The following is a 19736-nucleotide window of genomic DNA, read 5'->3' as shown; positions in this document are numbered from 1 at the left end:
TTTCTCTACCATTAGAACTGTTTTATAAAATTGATGAATGTTAGAAAAATGTTGGAATGAAATTACTTGGCTTTAGCAAAGATGTTTAAAGAATTATGAAAGAATATTATGGTTATGAGAAGTTGGTAAGGATAAGATTTAAGTTTTAAGCTTTAAGGTTTATTTTATAGAAAGATAAGATTAAAACAGTTTAGGGTAATGTAATGACAGAATATTATGAAACATGGAAAGGATTTGCTGGGATAATTAATAACTAGGATACAAAGAAAGGGAGGAGGAGGAGGTCTAAGAAAGAAGGCAATGACAGTTAAGGATTTGAAAATAATGAATTTGTTTTTAAATGTTTTTAACGGTTTGTGATGTATTTTTGTATTTTTCTTTTTTTCTGTCACTTTTTTTTCTTTATTTTGAATTTTTACTCATATGGTGGGAAGGGGTTTTTTTTTCTACTTTGTCAACTATTTTTATTTGTACTTTCTTCTGCTTCTATTTTATTTTTTATTTTTTGTAACACATTGAAAATTTCAATAAATATCTTTTAAAAAAAAAAAAAAAGACTGTGACGAAAAAATAATCCATTACATGCCAGCATCTGCTTGCCTCTTGCTGCCCAATACATATTGTTGAACATGGTTGTCCTTGTTATATCGCTGCTTTGCACATATACTACATTCACAAATCCCAAGTGAGCCTTCATATCCAAGAAGCATGGTCTCTCTGCAATGTTATAAGATGAACAGAAGAACTGGACTATCCATCTGGGCAATCTTTATAATAGCACTGAGGTATGGCCCTTCCAAAGCTCTTTTAATACCTAACAAATGTTGAGCTAGTCTGCTGTTCTGATTTGAAAAGAGTAGCTTGAGTCAAGCAGGGTGAGGACAGCAATGACATAATTAGGAGCAGAAAGGATAGGTGTGATTTATCATCCAGCTGCATATTTGGTGTGTGTTAGGTGTAAATAGCACTTCTGGTGTAGTAATAGGATACAGGCAGTATTATGATGTATGTTTAAACAACCAGCACACTCTTTGTATTTACAGAGCATGAAAAGACTTCTGAACTATAAGTATTTTGGCAGTGTCCTTTTAGTTAATTGGTTCTTTAAATACACAAGTACTAATAACTGTACATTTTTACGTTGGTACAGGACAGTATGTTTTGAAAATATTATAGACATTCACTTCAGATACAAAACAAATAGTTTCCTACAGCTTGAGTATTTTTCTTCCTCATTCACCAAGTACTATTTTTAGTACAGTATAACGTTGCATTCAAGATAATTGCAAGGCAAATTAGAATTCTTGGAATGATTCCAGATGATGCATTAAAAAATTATTTCCTCTTTGGTTCTGAGAATTCCTTTAATAATCATCTGCTTTTCCTTTGGCGTATAATAAATTGTCATCAGAGTATAATTGAAAACAAGCAGCAAGATCAAGAGGAGGTCCGATATGTCAGTAAACTGTACTGAAGTAGAACAGAGGGGAGTAAAATTCTTCACATTTGCATCAATATAATCATTATGAAGCAACAGCTAATCAATGAAGACTAGCCAAACTCTCTAAAAGGAATGTCTTAGAAATTTATTTTATTTTCTAACAAAGTTTCCCTCCCACCTCCTGCCCTGGCTGGTGTAAGGTGGTAGAGCTTTAGAAATAGTGGGTCACCCTCTACTGCACTCCTCACACCCCCAGTTAGGATGGCTCTGTGTGATGTTTTGCTATTAGGTGCATCCTTTTAGGGGGAAATGTTACAAAAATACAAAAAAAATAATACTGTGAAATAGAAGCAAGGAAAGGCTAAGGCTAAGTAAGGCTTACTTAATTTATGTAGTTTATATATTGACCAACTAAGTACTAACCTATTTATTAACAGCACCTAGAATAGTACTAGCCAGAACCTGGAAAACCTTGCCTTCCAATTAATGAATATTGATCATTCGTATAATATAGTCTGGCAACCAGCCATAATGGAAATGTTGTTGCAAATATATATATAATTTTTACTGTGTGATATTTTATTAAATATGCAAATGAAACAACATATGGATGAGAAATACCTACAACATATATTGCAATATGTTGCAGATAAGCAGGTACTACTCATTAGCTCATTCCTGTGTTTTCCAAGTTGATTGATTGAAAAAATCAGTGAACTGGTTTACTGTAATCACCTCATTATGTACTGTAAAATAATGTGCTTAGTATTTTACTCCCCTAATGACCCATTTTTTGTCAGAACGGACATGTTGCAGCTCAGCAGTTGATTATTCAGTCAACTCAATTGTTTCTGAACACAAACAAATTTGCATTCAATACAAGTAGCCAGCTGCTATGTGCCACAGTTCAACTAAAATTCAAAGGATTGTATGAACTGGCCAGAAGTCCATACTAATTTCCATTTCATTCATGACTATTCTTTTAAAACTGCTTTTGATCAAGAACACTTGTCCATCTAAAAGTGGATTGCAGCCTTCAGTACAGAATTGCGGAATAAATTTAGTTCCAATCACATTTCAATATAAAACTTCCTATTTTGCTCTTCCTGAAACAATGCACAACCTCTAAATTTTGCGATGCAGATCCGCCCCCCTCCATGTGGATTTTAAGGGGGCAAATGCATATTAATTCATATATTAGTGAAAATAACACAAAAACATGCATTGCTATTAGGAATATTCATTGAAAAATAAATACATTAGGTAAGATTGCATAAGAATGTGTATACTAGAAGAAATGTACACTAACAGGCTAATTAATTGTTGTGATTACTTTTTTTAAGTGCAAACTTAAAATTGAGAAACTAAGATTTGTCTGCTTCTTGCACTTCAGTTCCTGTCTAGGATATTACAGGATAACATAAAATTCATTAGTAGTCTTGACCATGATTTATAGAAGTAAATGAATTCTAAAATCCTAGTCCTTTGTTTTCTCTTTAAAACTTCAATTTCATAAAATTAATTGCCACTCTCCTTAAGAACTGTGTATTATACAATGGAGATGAATTAATTAAGAAACATTTGTACATGGTTGGATACATACCACCTTTCATCATTCCAACTTCATAACATTTTCGGAGCCTACAAGCCTGGCAACTTTTCCTCCTGTTCTTGTCAATAGTGCACTGGTTAGTAGCAGGACACATGTAATCATTGTGACCTGTAAAAATCATAGGGAAATGACATTAAAGTGACAATTTTCACAGGTACCCCTAAAACACAATGCTTTCATAAGCTTCTATAATGTTTTACTTTACATTTCTTGCTGATTGGTTGGCATGAGGGACATTACCTTTTCAATGGTGGCCCCACATTTCTCTCCCCACAGAAGACCTTATCATTGCTTTGAAGTTGAAAACATTTCTATTTAAAAAAACCCAGTCTATGTTTAATTAATTTGTCATGCTGGAAAAACATTTAACTGCGGCGGACAGTATTTTGTATCAAATTGTGTTGGGGGGAAATGAAACTGCTGCTGATTTTTATATTTGAAATCTTATTTTACAGTAGTGCTGTCTTTTGAGTTTTTATATATTTTTATATTTTTCTGTAAGGTGGCGTGTCCTGAAAAGCAAAGTAGATATGCATCAGAGAAATACATAAAATAAACTCCTGTCACTTGCTCTTGACCTACTTCTTGATCTGACAAAGGAGTATAGCTTTCATCATGTGTATACTGGATGTGTATTAGTGTTCCCTTGAGAATTTTGTATTTCCTATTTGAAATAAAAACAAAAATCCTATGGTACTGAAGCCTTGATGTGGATTGAAAATACTAGCCAGTCCTCCTTCTACAGCTAAACAGGACAAGGTACAGCACACAATGAAACAATTTTATGACAGAACTGTTTGTTCTTCATTCAGGTCAGGGATCTGAAAGTGAGCTTGTTGGAGGCCTTGGTCTCATCAGACCTAGTCCTCTATCATTCATTATATGTTAGCAAAGGTAAAGTGTGTGTTTTTTTAAGAAGCTACTATCAGATTATACCAAGAGCAAGTCTGTTGACTTGTACTAAATAAACAAAATAAATAAAATTCCTCCTCTTAAGCAGAATACACTATGTAATTTAGTGACAGACCACGTAACACCTAAAAAAAGTATTGTTCAGAATTATAATTTATTTTATTTATAAACTAGTCACCTAAGGAATTAGAAATGTCTTGACATTTTACTTCTTCAGTCTGTAGTGTATCAAAATATATTAACTACATTAGAGTCCATAGAAAATAAAGACTATGTATTCTGTGTTTGTCATACTTACAGTAGACAGCTGAAACCACTGGGTCTATTTTGAGTGTGACTTAGTTGGATATCACCTACTGTTTTAGTAACATTGGATGATATCCTATGACTTTGCTGCAACTTAAATCCATTAATTTCAGTGGGTCTACTCTGAGCATGACTTTTTGTGGTATAATTAATTTAAAATTGCAGCAGTCACTAAATTTCACTACCAATTCATAAGCCACATACTATCATAAACAAAGTTTGGGGAGCAATTCTATAGTCCCCACGTGGAGGAATTTGTGGGTTTTCCTCTTGTAGCCACACAGGTTAAACACGCTACAGAAGCATCAGAGGAACAATGGACTAAATGAGGCAGCAAAATAATACACTTGTCGCTTGAGGCACACCCCCCCCAGCCCGAATCACTGCCGCCCCCTCCACTCGCTACCCTGCTTCCCACATGGCGACACCCCAGGAAAAGAAAAGTGAAAAGGAGGCCAGAGAGGGGCAGTTGCTTCAGGAAGCAGATCCAGGCCCAAGGAGCACACCACAGCCGCCTCCTGCTCTGCTCTACTGCCACCACTGCCACTGCAATCAGTGTGGGATGCAGTGGAGGAGGGTGGCACGAGGCACGCTCCTCAGGTTTAAATCTGCTACCAGAGGCAAATGCCTCATCTGACTTGGCCCTGATCTCTGGTACTTTTACCTATATAATTGTTTACAGTAAGAATGTCACAGATTACTACTCCAGTTATTATATAATACTTATTCTTCCTAACAGATATATTTATTTATTGGATTTACATACCAACTTTTTGCCAAGGCACCCAAGGCGGTTGAAAATTTTTAAAATAAGAATTACCAATCATAAAACAGGGACACGGGTGGCACTGTGGGTTAAACCACAGAGCCTAGGGCCTGCCGATCAGAAGGTCAGCGGACCGAATCTCCGCAATCAAAGCTCCCGTTGCTCGGTCCCTGCTCCTGCCAACCTAGCAGTTCGAAAGCATGAAGTGAAAGTAGATAAATAGGTACTGCTCCGGCGGGAAGGTAAACGGCGTTTCCGTGCGCTGCTCTGGTTCGCCACAAGTGGCTTAGTCATGCTGGCCACATGACCCGGAAGCTGTATGCCGGCTCCCTCGGCCAATAAAGCGAGATGAGCGCCGCAACCCCAGAGTTGGCCACGACTGGACCTAATGGTCAGGGGTCCCTTTACCTTTAATCATAAAATACCTAAAACCCAGGGACTGGAGTCACATCCTCTGCAACACACATGCTTCTATTCACTTTCATAAGGTAACAACCACTGTATAGATTAGGAAATGTCGGAGTATGTCTAAAGCACTTTTTCTCATAATCAGAATTTCCTGTGTACATGAAACTCTAGATTACAGAAATAAATCCCACTGGTCACAATAAAACCTCGTTTCCACATAAAGGACTTAGAGCTATCATATGTCTAGTCTTATGTCCAGCATCAGATTTGTTATACAATTCTGCAGGATGTCAAAGACACAAATACATGACCTTAAATGTGATTGAACAGAACAGGATAGCTGAGACAGATTGATTTGAGATGAGAAGTCGTAGTAATCAAAGCACAGCTACAAACGAAAGGAAAGCTCCTGACTTTAAGCTAAAGCTTTATTCTATGTGACCAGTAAATATATTCTGCTGCTCATACTGGCCAAAAGCTATTACAGTGGTATCTCGGGTTAAGAACTTAATTCGTTCTAGTTACAGATAGGTAGCCGTGTTGGTCTGCCATAGTCAAAATAAAAAAAATCCTTCCAGTAGCACCTTAGTTGGTCTTAAAGGTGCTACTGGAAGGATTTTTTTTATTTTAATTCGTTCTGGAAGTCCGTTCTTAACCTGAAACTGTTCTTAACCTGAAGCACCACTTTAGCTAATGGGGCCTCCCTCTGCCACCGCGCCTCCAGAGCACAATTTCTGTTCTCATCCTGAAGCAAAGTTCTTAACCCGAGCTACTATTTCTGGGTTAGCGGAGTTTGTAACCTGAAGCATCAGTAACCCGAGGTACCACTGTACATGGCTTTGTTGTATAAAGTTTTTTCTTTAAGTATTAAGTTGCTAAACTTAATTGCCATTGCTAAATAAGAGACACAGTAGACAAAATGTACAACCAAACACCCACTCAGTAGTAAGCTCTTCTGAATTCAATGGGGCTTACTTCCAGTGAAGTGGGTTAGGATTAAAGATTAAGTGAATACTCATTAACAACTAGCTTTGGGCAGTTTACTCAAAACTCAAAATAATAAAATACTAATAGTAAATATTTACTGTTTATGGAGATGAGTGGGGACACCCCCTCCCTGAAATCCAAAGCAAAACAAAAAAGTTTCTATCAAAATAAATATGGAACAAAGTCGCAATAAAGAGTAATACTGTAAGTATTTTATCTTATATTATGAAAAGCAGAACATGTCAGGGTTAACATTGTATGAGTGAAGGTTGTACACCACCCAAAATTGACAAGCAAATGATACTGACCAGAGCTATGGCTTATATAAATAATTTAAAATAATTTGGGGTGCCTAAAGTTGACATACCAAGCATATTTACTCAGAAGTACGGTAAGTCCCACTGAGCTCAAGGGGACTTACTGTGCAGTAAGCGTGTGTTTAGAATTACAGACCTAGTGCATTTGTATCTCAGTAGATAAGTCTTGGCAATTCTGACAAAGCTGACTTCAATCACTCTTCTAAGCCTTACTCTCCATTTACATCCTATCTGGAGGCTGGGCAAGTCTATTATCACATGGTCACAACAATTTAATAATTGCCTTGCTGGATCAGACGAAGTAGTCAAATGTATATTGCCTCCTGCAATGGAGTTTCAGTGCAAGTATCATAGATAATATTGACTGATTGGACTATCTTTCATGAATGTGTCTACTACCTGTTTAAAGGCACCAAAACTAGTAGTTCTCTCTACTACATTGTCTCTAAAATGAGGGTGGGGGCTGTCCTATCCATATGAAATTTGTCATTTCTGATGCCAGGGGCGGCTGGAAGGAAGTAGGAAGCATTTCATTCCATGTATATGAAATACACCATATGTATTCATGCTTCTCGCAAGACAACACATTTTGGAAGAAATACATAGGAAACCAGAGGGTTATTTTCATCTGCCAACCATTAGAAAGTCCTCATTTCTAAGTGGATTTCATGAAGTAATGAAACAAGATATAATCCGGGGATCTCATCAACAATACACCATCTAAGATTCAGTTTCAAAAGGGAATTCTACATTTTCAGTTCATTCTGAGGGTTTTTTGTTTTTGCTACAATGAGTCCATCTCACATGTGTTTTTATTGTAATTTATTTCACATATGTTTTCATCTGTTATGACATATTGTATTCCTAGTTCCATCAATAGAATTCACTGTCTCCTAACACTCATGAGTCTCCAGTTATTTTGACTGTGGTGTTATGAGCTTGGAGGGGTGGGAAGGAAGGAAGCAAGATCCTTCTAACCCCTGGATCCAGCAAGTGTTGAAATATAAGCCAGTCGAGCTTCCTGGGTTGAGGTGATAGCCTGGGTGATGGGCCATTAAGAGAACAAAGGAAAGGGGGCTTTGTGCAAGATGATGAATGCATAGAGTCCCTCTCTCAACTCAGAGATAGTTAGAACAACAAAGACTGAGGTTAGAGTTGAGAGTTTGCAGTGAAGTGACCTAAAAGTAAAGCAACAAGCTGGAGAAAATATCACAAAGTTTTAGTTTTGTTTGCATCCAAGGGCATGGCTAAGGGAGAAACAAGACCCTAGTTGGGGTCAGATGCTGTGAACCTCTCCATCACAGGTTCAGGTTGTAGATATGTGTATATATGTGCATAGGTATATATGTAAATAAACCATATTATCATAAAGACATCACAGTCTCCACTATGCCTCATTTCCAAAAAGAAATATGAACCCTGGGTAAGTGCCTGGAACTCCCAGAATCTCATACCACTTGGAGACTGAGGGGGCGTGCAACAGTATTTTTGTCCAGTCCTTGCCCCAATATCACTTTTCTAGATCATAATCAGTATTTCACACCACATATGAGATGTGTACCAATTTACATTTACTTTCACTGAATATCATTTGCCATTTGTTGCCCTTTCAGCTTGGAGAGGTATTTCTGAATTCTTCACAATCTGCTTTGATTTCATCAACTTTATGTTCTGTAGCAGGCTTTCTCAACCTTGGCCCTCCATATGTTTTTGGCCTACAACGCCCATGATCCCTAGCTAGCAAGACCAGTGGTCAGGGATGATGGGAATTGTAGTCCCATCTGGAGGGCCGAGGTTGAGGTAGCCTGTTCTGTGGTATCAGCAATAACGCCAATTCGTTTTTTTTAAAAAATGTAGATATTTAGATTTAGGTATATAATCTTTCCAGAGAGATCCATTAAGAGTCTTATGATTCTTTTGTTCCCTCATTGTATATCTTTTCCCATTTCAGACAGATAATAAAAAGGGAGTATTCCTTTTCCAGATGACACTTACACATGACATCCTATTCCTACACCCCCGCCAAATGGCTGAACTGATCAACTGTGCAGATTCCAATCTATGAAAAGTGTGGCATACAGCTATGCTATCTTCCCTTACTCTCTCCATCTGATAAATCACAATTGTTTTTTAGTGCTTGGCATGTGATCAAACCAACAGCTGTACTAGAATAAAAAACAAAATCAATCACTCACCACCATCTCCCTGTTATCACCCATGAGACAATGAGCATTTTGGGGAACACATCTTTCAGGATGAAAAAATAAGTTATGTAGCTGCAGAGCCATGTGGAAAAAGTATTTGCTTTTTCTAAAAACTGCAAGTGATACATTTGATACCACCACTATCAAATATCCTGCATGCAAAAAAATGGGCAGAAATGCCTAAAATACAGCATCATCTATAAAAGGTTCGCAGAGAAATAGCTGATACCCCAAGAATGAAATTAATGGATATTTGCATGTACTGCACTGACACTGGCTAGACTGTTTTGGCTTGAGGGTAAGATTCACCCTTGGCCAACCCTTCTAGGAGTGTCCAGGGACTTGACCAGTGGTGGATGTGGCCAAAAGTAGATGTGGCCGCCCCACACTCTTGCATACACATACATACAGGAAGACTTGCGGACAGACATAAACAAAGTCACAGTCTGCTCTCCTCAGCTGATTTGTGCAGATGAGCTATGGGAGGGAGTTATACCCTACTCCCTTTTCATCATTACCCCCCCCATCAAATTATCATTCTGGGGCTCATTTGCACCCCCATCAGCGTGTTGCCCTCAAATCACCCTAGCATTCTATCAGCTTTTTTCTTTTCTTTTTGTCACTGCCACCAGAATTGGTGGTGTTTTATACAACCCAAAAATATTGCTGCTGGGGTAGTGAAAGATAAGGCCCCCAAACTGGGGATTAGGCTCCCCTGCATTAGAGTTTTAATTAAAACAATGTAAGCATCATGAATAAAGACGCTTGCAGAAATGTAATTAATGGCAAAGGTTACATGAGGTATCATTGTGCAATGGAACTCTGCAGAACTTTGCACTGTGCACTTATTTGCTTTCTTACTAACTTACTATATTTATTATATAAAGTCAACCAGTAACATAGGGCAGCTTTCAACTTATGATAGACTGGAGGGTACAACATCTGCACTAAGAAAGGTTGCACAAGGAGAGGGCTGCTTACCCCTTCCTTCTACCTGAAGCCTCTCGGCCCCCGAAAAATCTCCCCATATAATATGAGCCATGTCAGTGGGAGATAGAATCATGAACAACTGGGAAGAGGCAGCTTGTGTGAGCAGGAGCATCATGTGCACCGCCACCCAATTCTTGACAATTCCGTTCTCCCACTGCAGCCTCTCGCAACATAACACATCAAGGAGGGGCTCTTGACCAACCAGAGTGGTGATGTTGCTTTGTGAGTGTAAGAGGTTGCAGGGGGGTGTTGAACATGAGAGTGATCTGTTGTGTGAACAACTTTCTCTTTTTAGATCTAAGTCATGGTGACCAACTCCATATGTTTTTGGGCTACAACTCCCATCACTTTTACCATTTGCCATCTGGGCTGAGGCTGGAATCCACAACAACTGGGGGGCACAACTTTGTTACTCTGTTCTGAAAGGCAAACCTCTTAGGTCTCAGGCCCAGGCAACATATTGTGGAGAGATATGTGAACGCTGTTGAACAACATCATCTCGTGTGAAATCCTATGCAAACAGCAACAAATAAAGAGTGTGTGTGTGTGTGTGTGTGTGTGTGTGTGTGTGTGTAAATACTAACACAATAACATCACATTTTCTTTTCAACTACTTGCATTGGAGGGTGAGAGGAAATATGAATTGCCAGCAGCTATGCAACTGTCCATCAGCTGAGCTGTGTTTTAGTGGAAGAATCTAAGCTGGGGCTTCTGACGCAAGTGTGACTGTTTTCCCCTCCTTCTCTCAGAGCAGAGCCAGCCCATCCATGATGCAGGGTGAGACAACTGCCTCAGGTGGTGGAAATTGAGGAGGTGGCACTCCCACGAGTGTCCCCACTGCCCTACCACCACAGAAGCAATTCAGGTAAGGGAGGCTTCAGCAGCAGCAGGGAGGCACAACGTTCTACTGCCCAGGTTTTCCGCTGGTCTCCCCCACCCCAGTGGCAGAAAGGGACCAGCAGCAAAGCTCTGTGGAATACCTCCCCGCTCACTGGGTTGGTGAGAGGCAATCCCTTGTCCAGCTTTGCCACCAGGTGGGCAGGGAACTTTGAAAAACGTTTCTTGTAGAACCTCATGCCCTTCTCCATTGCAGGAGCGGCAAGAGGCAGGGGAACGCCTCTCAATGACTCACTGCTTTATTAGAAGCTTTTGTGTACTCATATGCCTTTATAAAAGAAACATTTTAATTCCCTTCTTACAGTAACATAACAGATTATAGCAAATGGTGGCAATGATGCATAGCTTCTGTGTGCTCTGTCCCAACTGAGCATACTGCTTTACTCCAGCCATACTGCTTTAGTACAGATTTGGATAGGAATCAAACCAAAACAAACCTTAATATAACAGCGACGCAAAATTAATAAATTTAAAGCTTCCAGCTATGCTGAAATAAACTAACAGAGCTTTCTCTCATTCACTCACTTCACTAAATTCTTTTCATCAAGCCAATCTTTTATATTGCTCTCTCTCACCTTGTGCCTCTACAAGCATAATTATAACTTGCACTTATTATAATGGAACCTTTATAACCGACTTCATCATGCTTTCAAACTCACAACAACCTTTACACCCAAATTCTTTTACATACACCAAATAATAAATTATGGAAGCTTTAGGACTGACCTCATCCCACTTACAAACTCACAATAATTTTTACATCCCCCAAATAAACACTCAAGTTGGCTTTTTGCTGAACAAATATATCATTAAATGAAATATATGCCAATACTATGCTAGATATGCTAGAACCTGGATTTACTTCATTTGACTCAGCATAATTCATTTGTAATAATCATAATTTCAACATGTGTTAGATATTGCTGTAAAATTCTAAATATAAACAAACTGGGAAACAGAATTATTTCATTTTTAAGGAAACATGAATAGTATTGCAAAACTGGAGTCCAAATGATTGACTTCTGGGAGGTTTCAAACTTACTGTGGCAACTGTTGTAATTGTTGATATACAGAGGACAATAATGTAGTAAATTAATCCCATATCTATCTGTCTTTGATGTAGGTGTCCGAATTGCAAATAAATTGAATGCACTGTTTTTAGATCTAGGATATATCTAAAGATATTTCCCAAATAAAAGTAGAAATACAAGGACACATCTCACCCTTCCTTTGGCCATCTTGGAGGGCCTTAGTTTGGGAGTTTCCTTTTATATTTCTGCCACATTATACGCACCTACATTTTATCAGTGAAGTGGGACCCCATAACTTCTGCTCATGTTTCTTTTGACAGCAAGTATGGACAGGGTCGTGGTATTGACTAGAGGGCGAGAAACTGAGCATGTTCTCTGCTTTGGAGCTCTGGGTATCTTCAGTTCAGTTCCAATGTAGATTTTTCAAAACATACAAAAATGTGTGATTTCTAGACACAGGCTTTCTAACTCTTTTGGGTGTTAAATCACACATTCATAGTGTCTGATTCTTTGTTCACTATTTAGACCTCCCTTGTATTCTAGTGCTGTGAAGTATGATTTCAACTGTGGGCAGTAAAAGGGCACATACTTCCATTGCTGCAGCTGACCATGCTACCTTGCATTTTTGAGCATGCTCAGTTGCATTTTAGAGACTTCCAGTGTGGCAGGCCCTGTTTTCGGAACAGAATCTCTGTTGGGATTCTATTTGTACTTTCCCAAAACAACTGAAAACATATTTGTTTCAACAACCTTTTTCAGTTAGCTTAAAAATGCATTTGCCTTAGGTGTTTATTTTATATTGTTTATAAACCCATCTTTATTGTTTTCAAAGCAACTTCTAGTTGTTTTTCTGTAAATTGGCTTGAGACTTATGTGGAAGATGATTCAAAATTTAATAAAGTAAATAATAATAGTAATATGTAAAAAGCTGCTATGGATGCTTTCAGTAATCACACAAATCAGGTGTTTTGCAAGGAAGAGGGCATGGATAGAGATAAAATCCAATACCCTTACTTCTTCCAAATAGTTTCTGGGAGTGCTAATGGCTTTTCTTTAGAGGCTTTATGTGCACAACCACAACAGCTGGATTAAGGCATTTGTCCAGAAATGCTTGCTTAGCAGAAAGAAAGATCAGTATATTTTATTTAATCAGCCCAGCCCAAGGAAACACGGCATTTAACAAGGTGAGCACCAAAGACGAAAAGTAAGCAACAACATGCTGCAGAACTAAACACATCTTAATACAATATACAACCAAATGGAAGGAAACTTACTCTTTAAAATATGAGGAACACACACACAGTTCTTAAATAAACTATAGGAAATGCAATCAAACTTGTTAATGAATTCCTGTCTCCCACTATAATTGCCCTTTGAAACTTTCCCCTTTAAATTTTACATTGCACTTATTAGCCTGGTATTTAGGTTTCAACTAATACAAGTAGGGGCCTGCAACCAAAGGTTGCAAAGGATTTTGAATTACGTTTGTAGCAGATGTATTAGTAAAGAGATAAAAGAAGCAATGGGCATTTATTTTCTGGGGTTTGGGGAGGTGTTGCCTTGGGGAGCATGCTGCTGTGCTCATGTTTTGCTTGTGAGGTCAGGATGCTGGGCTGCATGGGTCTTTGGCCTCTTCCAGCAGGGATCTTATTTTATTACAGGTTGGAGCCTTCACTATAGGAACTTATTTTCCTTTTAAAAAATATGATTTTATGTATTCATTTATTTCTGGAGTTTCTATACTGCCTTTCTGCCAAGTCACCCAAGGCAAACACATTATATAACATGTCAAGTGCCAGAGTCCTCTTAGGCCTGCTGGGAGCCAATAGTATGTGTGCTCCCTGGCCTGCCCATCTTCTGGCAGCATTGCAAGGGAATACATTCATGATTTGAAAAGTTCTAGGAGTCTGAGTGCTGCTGGGGAAGCAGACTTTACCTTGCCTTTAAGCTTGGTGCTATTGAGGGACATTTCTAGAAAAATAGGCGATGGTACTCACCATGAAGTGGTTACAGTAAGTCTTTAACTCTTTAACAAAAAACAAAAAATGTGTCAGTCCTGTGTACCCTTAAGTACCCCCTGAAAAAAGCACTGGGTTCTTCCAAGCTCGGAAGAGCAGGAGGAGATTTCCAGACAGAGCTGGTCCTGAGGAGGATGTGGCTATCCTTGAGGTTCTGTCACAAGCATCAATAAGATGTATACACACACACACACACACTCCTGCAAGACTCAGGGTTTCCCCATAGCTAACTTGTTTCCCCTGTTTTTGCCTCAAGAAAACCTAGTTCAGTATTAGAAAGCGTGATGAAAAGTTAAATTATGGATGGTATAAGAAGTAACTGAGTGTGCTTCTCAGAACAAAGTCAGCTATTTTCTTATTTCCACTGAATATTGAAGGGGAGTGAACAGACATGCATATCAATCAGCTCTTGTAAATTAAATGCAAACATAGTCAGCAATTGTCAATGATATATTTGTTAATTAAAATGTCTCGTGGAACGTCTGGTGTGAAACTGTCAAAGCTTCTGTGTTCAATGTCTTCTGAGTGAAAGGGATTATTCTAATGGAAGGGCTTATGAGACGTATCAGTGTAATTATTTCCACAAAAATGTAGCTGTTTCAGTTATTTATACTACATTTTCAGAAGTTGCGATATCATTTAATCTGCGTCAATCGAAAGACTTGAAATGTCACAAACAGTTTTCAAGATGAAAACATGACCCTAGTAAGCAAACTTGCTAGCAAAAGCCTTAAAGATAGCATAAATTAACTAAAGATAAGAATTGTAACGATTCAAACTCAAAAATGTATGAAGGTAGGCTATGCTGGGTTCAGAGGTCTGAGACCCTTAAAAATAAGAATTTGGGCTCAGCCTATGCTTGGTAGGCTTACTTCAGAGTTCCTTCCTTCTTATAGCTACATGCAGACTTATATTCCTTCCTTCTAGAATTCCCACCCCCACCCCTGCCTGCCTACAATAAGTCCTGGGGTGGGCTTCTGCTTAGGTCAGAGCATTCTGAACTCTTGGCTTGGGTCAAGAAATGGGAATGTCATAAGCAGTACACACAGCTCAATCTCAGGTGAAGCAACTGATTTTAAGCTGAACAGGTCTTGGCCAACCAAAGTTGTGGCTGCATGTCGGGTTCTTTCATCTCTGTGTAAGAGGCTGATTTGGACATAACACTGACAAAATACTGATGACCTACATGCACTGGAAACTGAGCTTCTATTAACTGCTATATATTCCATGTGGAAAACAAAAGGAATCTTAAACAAAATTTGGGAGAATGCCAAATATGCCAAATAACTTATCAGACACCAACATACAAATGGGTTTTTTTTTAATATCGAAAGGTCAGCTTTTCATCAAAAAGGAAAAAAAGGATTGCAACAGCAAATGGATTCAAGATGGCAATCCATTAGTAACCCAAATATTGTATGCAATTCTCTCCTTAAGTTTCAGAATACTTTTAAAAAATACATCTGTTGTCAATGACAGGCAAAAAAGATTATCATCCCATTAAGATATGGGGCTCAAAAGAAAAAGCAGATGAAGATTAAAGAAAAGGAGATGAAGATGTTTATGTAAACCACTTAGAGGTTTTGAGAATTAGTATACAAATTGTGTTAAGTAAAAAGTTAACTCCTGCTGGACCCCATTGAAATCAATGGGGCAAGTTAATCAGGGCTAGCTTATGTTCCATTGATTAAAAAAGGAGTTAAATTTGACTATTTTATTTACAATGGGATCTATGGCTGCATTCCTATGAACACATACTTGGGAGAATATTCTACAGGGGGATTTCTAATAAATATATATCCTCTTATATTCATGAGATGACAAAGAAATTGGCTGGTGAAAATATACTTCTTCTGTTTAATAGTGCAGTATGGAGCCAAAAAGCCAACTTTAAATGTTCCTAGTTCATAACTGACAAATTGATCTTTACGTTTAGCATCAGTAAAACCTATATTGACTAGAATGTATACTATTTAAAAATGGCTCTCTTCAAATCCTTCACACATCTAAGATCCAATTCAGTGGGAAGATTGGGTTTTCATAAGGCACAGCTGCAGAACAACAAGAAAAGCTCTCAGATCCAGGGGAATTAAAACTATAAAAATACAAATTGAGTGACAGCAAGGATGAGCCCTTATTAGAGTCACCTGTGACTGATCCTATATGCTATTCTCTAATTTGTTTGATTTTTAAAATGTTGTTGTTGATTTGTAGAATGGGCAACACAAATTCAGGCTGACAAGTGAATTAGTGATGCATGAGAAAGGTTTATCAGATGCATGAGAAAATATACTGGAAGAATTTATTGGGTTAGCTGCAAAGTTTCATCCTGTGTATCTGCTATTATGAACAAGCACAGAAAGACAGGGCTGAAGATGTTCTTTGTTCAACCATTAGGTACAGCAGGAGTTGGAAAACTGTGTGTGGCTTCATTAGCTAATCAGGGAAAAGAGCTGCATGAGGAAGTGGTGGCACATCTACTGGATCCTAACTGAGGCACTACACACACACACCCATGCAACACAGACTGACAAGGTAAGAAAACAGCAGGGATGGGCAACCGATGTTGGACTGCAACTCCCATCCGCCACATGGCAATGGTTAATGATGATGGGAGTTGTAGTCCAACAACTGGAAAACTACAGATTGGCTTCTCCTTGCCTAAGGGCTCTGGGAAGAAGCTGAATGAGGAAAGGGTGTGGTTGGTGTTGCGTGGATCCAGGCTGGCTTTCTAGCACGCTGGACAGCTGTGCAGGTTATGCAAGAAAGCTGACAAACCTAGGCTTCCTAAGCGTTGGCTTATTGTATCTCCTGCTCTATAATCAGATCCAAGTGCGTAATATTTTTATGTTCACTGAACTGGGACATCTGTATCCAATCCAAAAAGAAGGGTAAATGTGTTTAAGTATCTTTGGGATCTAATGTACAAAATGGCAACAAAAATACATTCTGAGACAGAACATGCTGAAATAGTACCCCTTTTCAGCAGATGGCTGAAGTCTACTGTTCCAGTCAGAATATAAAATTTACCATAAAATGGGCTCCTTCATTGTCATTACAGAATAGAAAGCTTTTTGTTTTGACAACGTGAATTTTTTTTTATGTCATGAGACAAAAAAATGCAATAGATAGATAGATAGATAGTTTCATGCTGCAAAATCCTGTAAGGTTTTGAAAGTATTTTTTCCTCAGTGCACTCCAACCGCAAATGCGATTTTATTTTTCCATGTGGCTCAGAGTGAGAGAAACTACAGCTACATAACTATTTATACTACAACAACATCAGCAGTAGTCAAGAGCTATTGTTCAAATGATATTTATGATATTTCCCCTTTCCCCTCTTAAGTAACTTTTATGGAGAGGAGATTAAACTGAGTGATAAACTAGTACTTGAGTGCTTTTGTGTTCTAGGCTCCTCCATGGAGATAGCAACTGAAGCCACTGCCAAACACACTTCAGAGAAATGCAGTGGAGTAAGGAGAAACAGAAATGGTGCTCTTAGACTAAGAAAAAAGTTGTATAGTTAGCTATCCAGAGCAATAATTAGCAAAAAGGGTGAAAAAATACACAAATAATCTTATCCTCAAGTTAAGCACTGATCGTGGATAAGGATGCTTCTCGGCAGAGCATGGAGATTTGCTGGCAGGGGAAGATTATGAAAGTCTAGTAATACCTTTGTGTTTGTGAGAGGCTAGCAACAAGGCTAGCTGAAGCCACTTCAGCACCTAAGACTGAATGGCAGCCTCACAAAAAGATAGGAAGGAGGAGTGTGAGTTTTGTGTTGGTCTGGTAGAACTAGAGGCTAAAGTAAATCAACATGATGGGCAGAACAATCCAAAGTGAGGCTGGGTAGGAGCAGATCAATCTTGCATCTCAAGCTCTGCCAATAGAAGTGAACAGCAGGTTTTCCCCCTTTAAAAAAGGGAAATGTTGACAGCTCTGTTTGCTACACCAACTAATCTCAAGCATTCTGAAGTAATGTAAGTAACAAGGTGTACTTAAAAGCCATTGCAAATAGACAGCATGTGAACTACTGTACAAACAACACACGGAGAGGGGAGAGAGAGAAAGAGAGAGAGAGAGCAATCAATCAAACAAGCACTTTATTCCAACCCTCAAACTTAGAATAAGAGGAGGTTTAGTTTCTAGCAGAAAAAGTCACTGACCTCTTTTGAAGCACTTACTGTCAGTAAATGGTGAATACCTCTCTCTCCATTTTAGTTTAAATTTTTTTATATTTGGAGATCAGAATGACGGTTAATGAACCTTCAACCTAATTTCTAATTAGTGTGGAAGAGCATGCAGGTGCAAGGGCTACTCCTACTGTGTCTGTAGCTTCAAGATGAATCAAACCAGTGTATATTATTGTGAGGAGCATGGCAGAACCAGGCATGTATTGTCTTAACAATTTCTAACACCTGGATTTTTACTTTTACTTTTTTTTAAAAAAAGAATTCCTTCTGTTAGTGACCTTCAGTGGTCAAATGCCTATCAATTTCTAAGTGAAATGGGATCATCCAAAAATAATATAGCGCTTTCTACATATATTAGGTACTCAGGCGTACTTAAATGTTAGGTTATAAAACATACACACACAAAAACCATAAAACTATCTGACAGGAACCTGTAAATTTACAAAATACTGATGGTTAAGCTCACAGAGAGAGGTACATGGAGATTTAAAAACATAAATAAATCAGGCAGACATTTGCATTATTTGCACATGCCTGCTCTACTCAACACCCACACACTGAATGTGGCCATCTACAAAGAGGTAGCTACAAGTCAGCAACTACTCACGAATAGGAACTCCATGTGGTCAGGATCACAATGTGATCAACTGTCCTGATTATTGCAGCTTCTTTGGGAGTGGTGTGATATGCAATATAAGGAGTGAGGCCATGATGTGCAGCCTTGCTCAGTTCTCCACACAGAGGCAAACACATGACTCCAAATCTATGGTTGAGAGCAGTCTAAGATGCAGAATTGTAGCATGTCTGCTGAAAATAGTAAAACAAGCCCTACTCAGGTGTTTCCCCTCGTGTAATTTCAATGAGAGCCAAGAGTAGTGGTGCACTCATTGAACCTGCCCCTAAAGACATCTGAGCAGCACTTACAATGACCACTCCTCTTAGGGAGATAATACTCTAAAATATTTTATTGCAGGCCCAACTTACATGTGTACATATGGTGATATATGAGCATGAGCATGCACTGGAGATACAAACAAGCATAATGTAGCATACTGAAGGCTGTGACCAGAGGAGGAATGACAGCTGGGAGGAGCACAGACAGAAGAAACGCCATGGTGCATCTGCAACAGCACCACAACTTCATCTGCTCAACTGCAGCAAAACATGTCTCTCCCGTTTTGGTCTCTACAGCCATAGCAGGTGCTGTAACTCTTCAGCAGTCTGACTTCACTCCAAAAACGCACTCTTCCATTGTCGCCCGAGACTGACGGATGTCAACAATTTTATAGGGCTTATCCAGAAGAAGATTCCTCAATATCAAGCAAGCAGGATTCTTGAGGCTACCACATGTGAGAACCTGTTGCAGTGAGCTCATACTTTGCAGTTTCTAAACTGTACCAAAAAGCAACTGTATTTTGTAACACCGATTATTAAATATTAAATGCTTTAAGCTCTTTTGTGGTATTTTTAGCTGTGCTCTTTAAAGTTGACTGAAGGGATCCGAAAAAGGTTGATTGGCTTTTGTATGTTCTGTGTGTGCTCTGAGTTGCACCAGTGTAAGCTAGTGTTTTTTTTACTTGACTCAATGTAGAACCCCAGTGTAATAATGCTAAGAGCTGCCCAAGCTAAAGTAGAATTAAATTATGCCGCTTCT

The 19736-nt window shown here is 38.6% G+C and overlaps 1 protein-coding gene and 1 long non-coding RNA gene across 15 annotated transcripts in view; one reads left to right on the top strand and one right to left on the bottom strand.

The window, feature by feature from the left end:
- The window catches only part of ESR1 (estrogen receptor 1), a 204434-nt gene that overhangs the window by 61503 nt on the left and 123195 nt on the right, over positions 1 to 19736 (bottom strand). For all 9 annotated transcript variants that reach the window (XM_080998372.1, XM_080998375.1, XM_080998374.1 and 6 more), the window contains one exon: positions 3045 to 3161. In XM_080998372.1, coding sequence (XP_080854498.1) covers positions 3045 to 3161 — 117 coding nt within the window. The remainder of the gene's footprint in view (positions 1 to 3044; positions 3162 to 19736) is intronic.
- The window catches only part of LOC308473130, a 104542-nt gene that overhangs the window by 83966 nt on the left and 840 nt on the right, over positions 1 to 19736 (top strand). The window contains exons 4-6 of one of the 6 annotated variants that reach the window (XR_013983928.1): positions 10693 to 10808; positions 16287 to 16424; positions 19056 to 19736. This is a non-coding gene — a long non-coding RNA (uncharacterized lncRNA). The remainder of the gene's footprint in view (positions 1 to 10692; positions 10809 to 16286; positions 16425 to 19055) is intronic. The other 5 variants (XR_013983929.1, XR_013983930.1, XR_013983927.1 and 2 more) reach the window with 5 other exon arrangements.

This window comes from Podarcis pityusensis (assembly GCF_964106645.2).
Source record: "Podarcis pityusensis genome assembly, chromosome: 3".
Classification (NCBI taxonomy): Eukaryota; Metazoa; Chordata; class Lepidosauria; order Squamata; family Lacertidae; genus Podarcis; species Podarcis pityusensis.
Note: the sequence above shows the minus strand (reverse complement) of the source record. Positions and strands in the feature narration are given on the sequence as shown.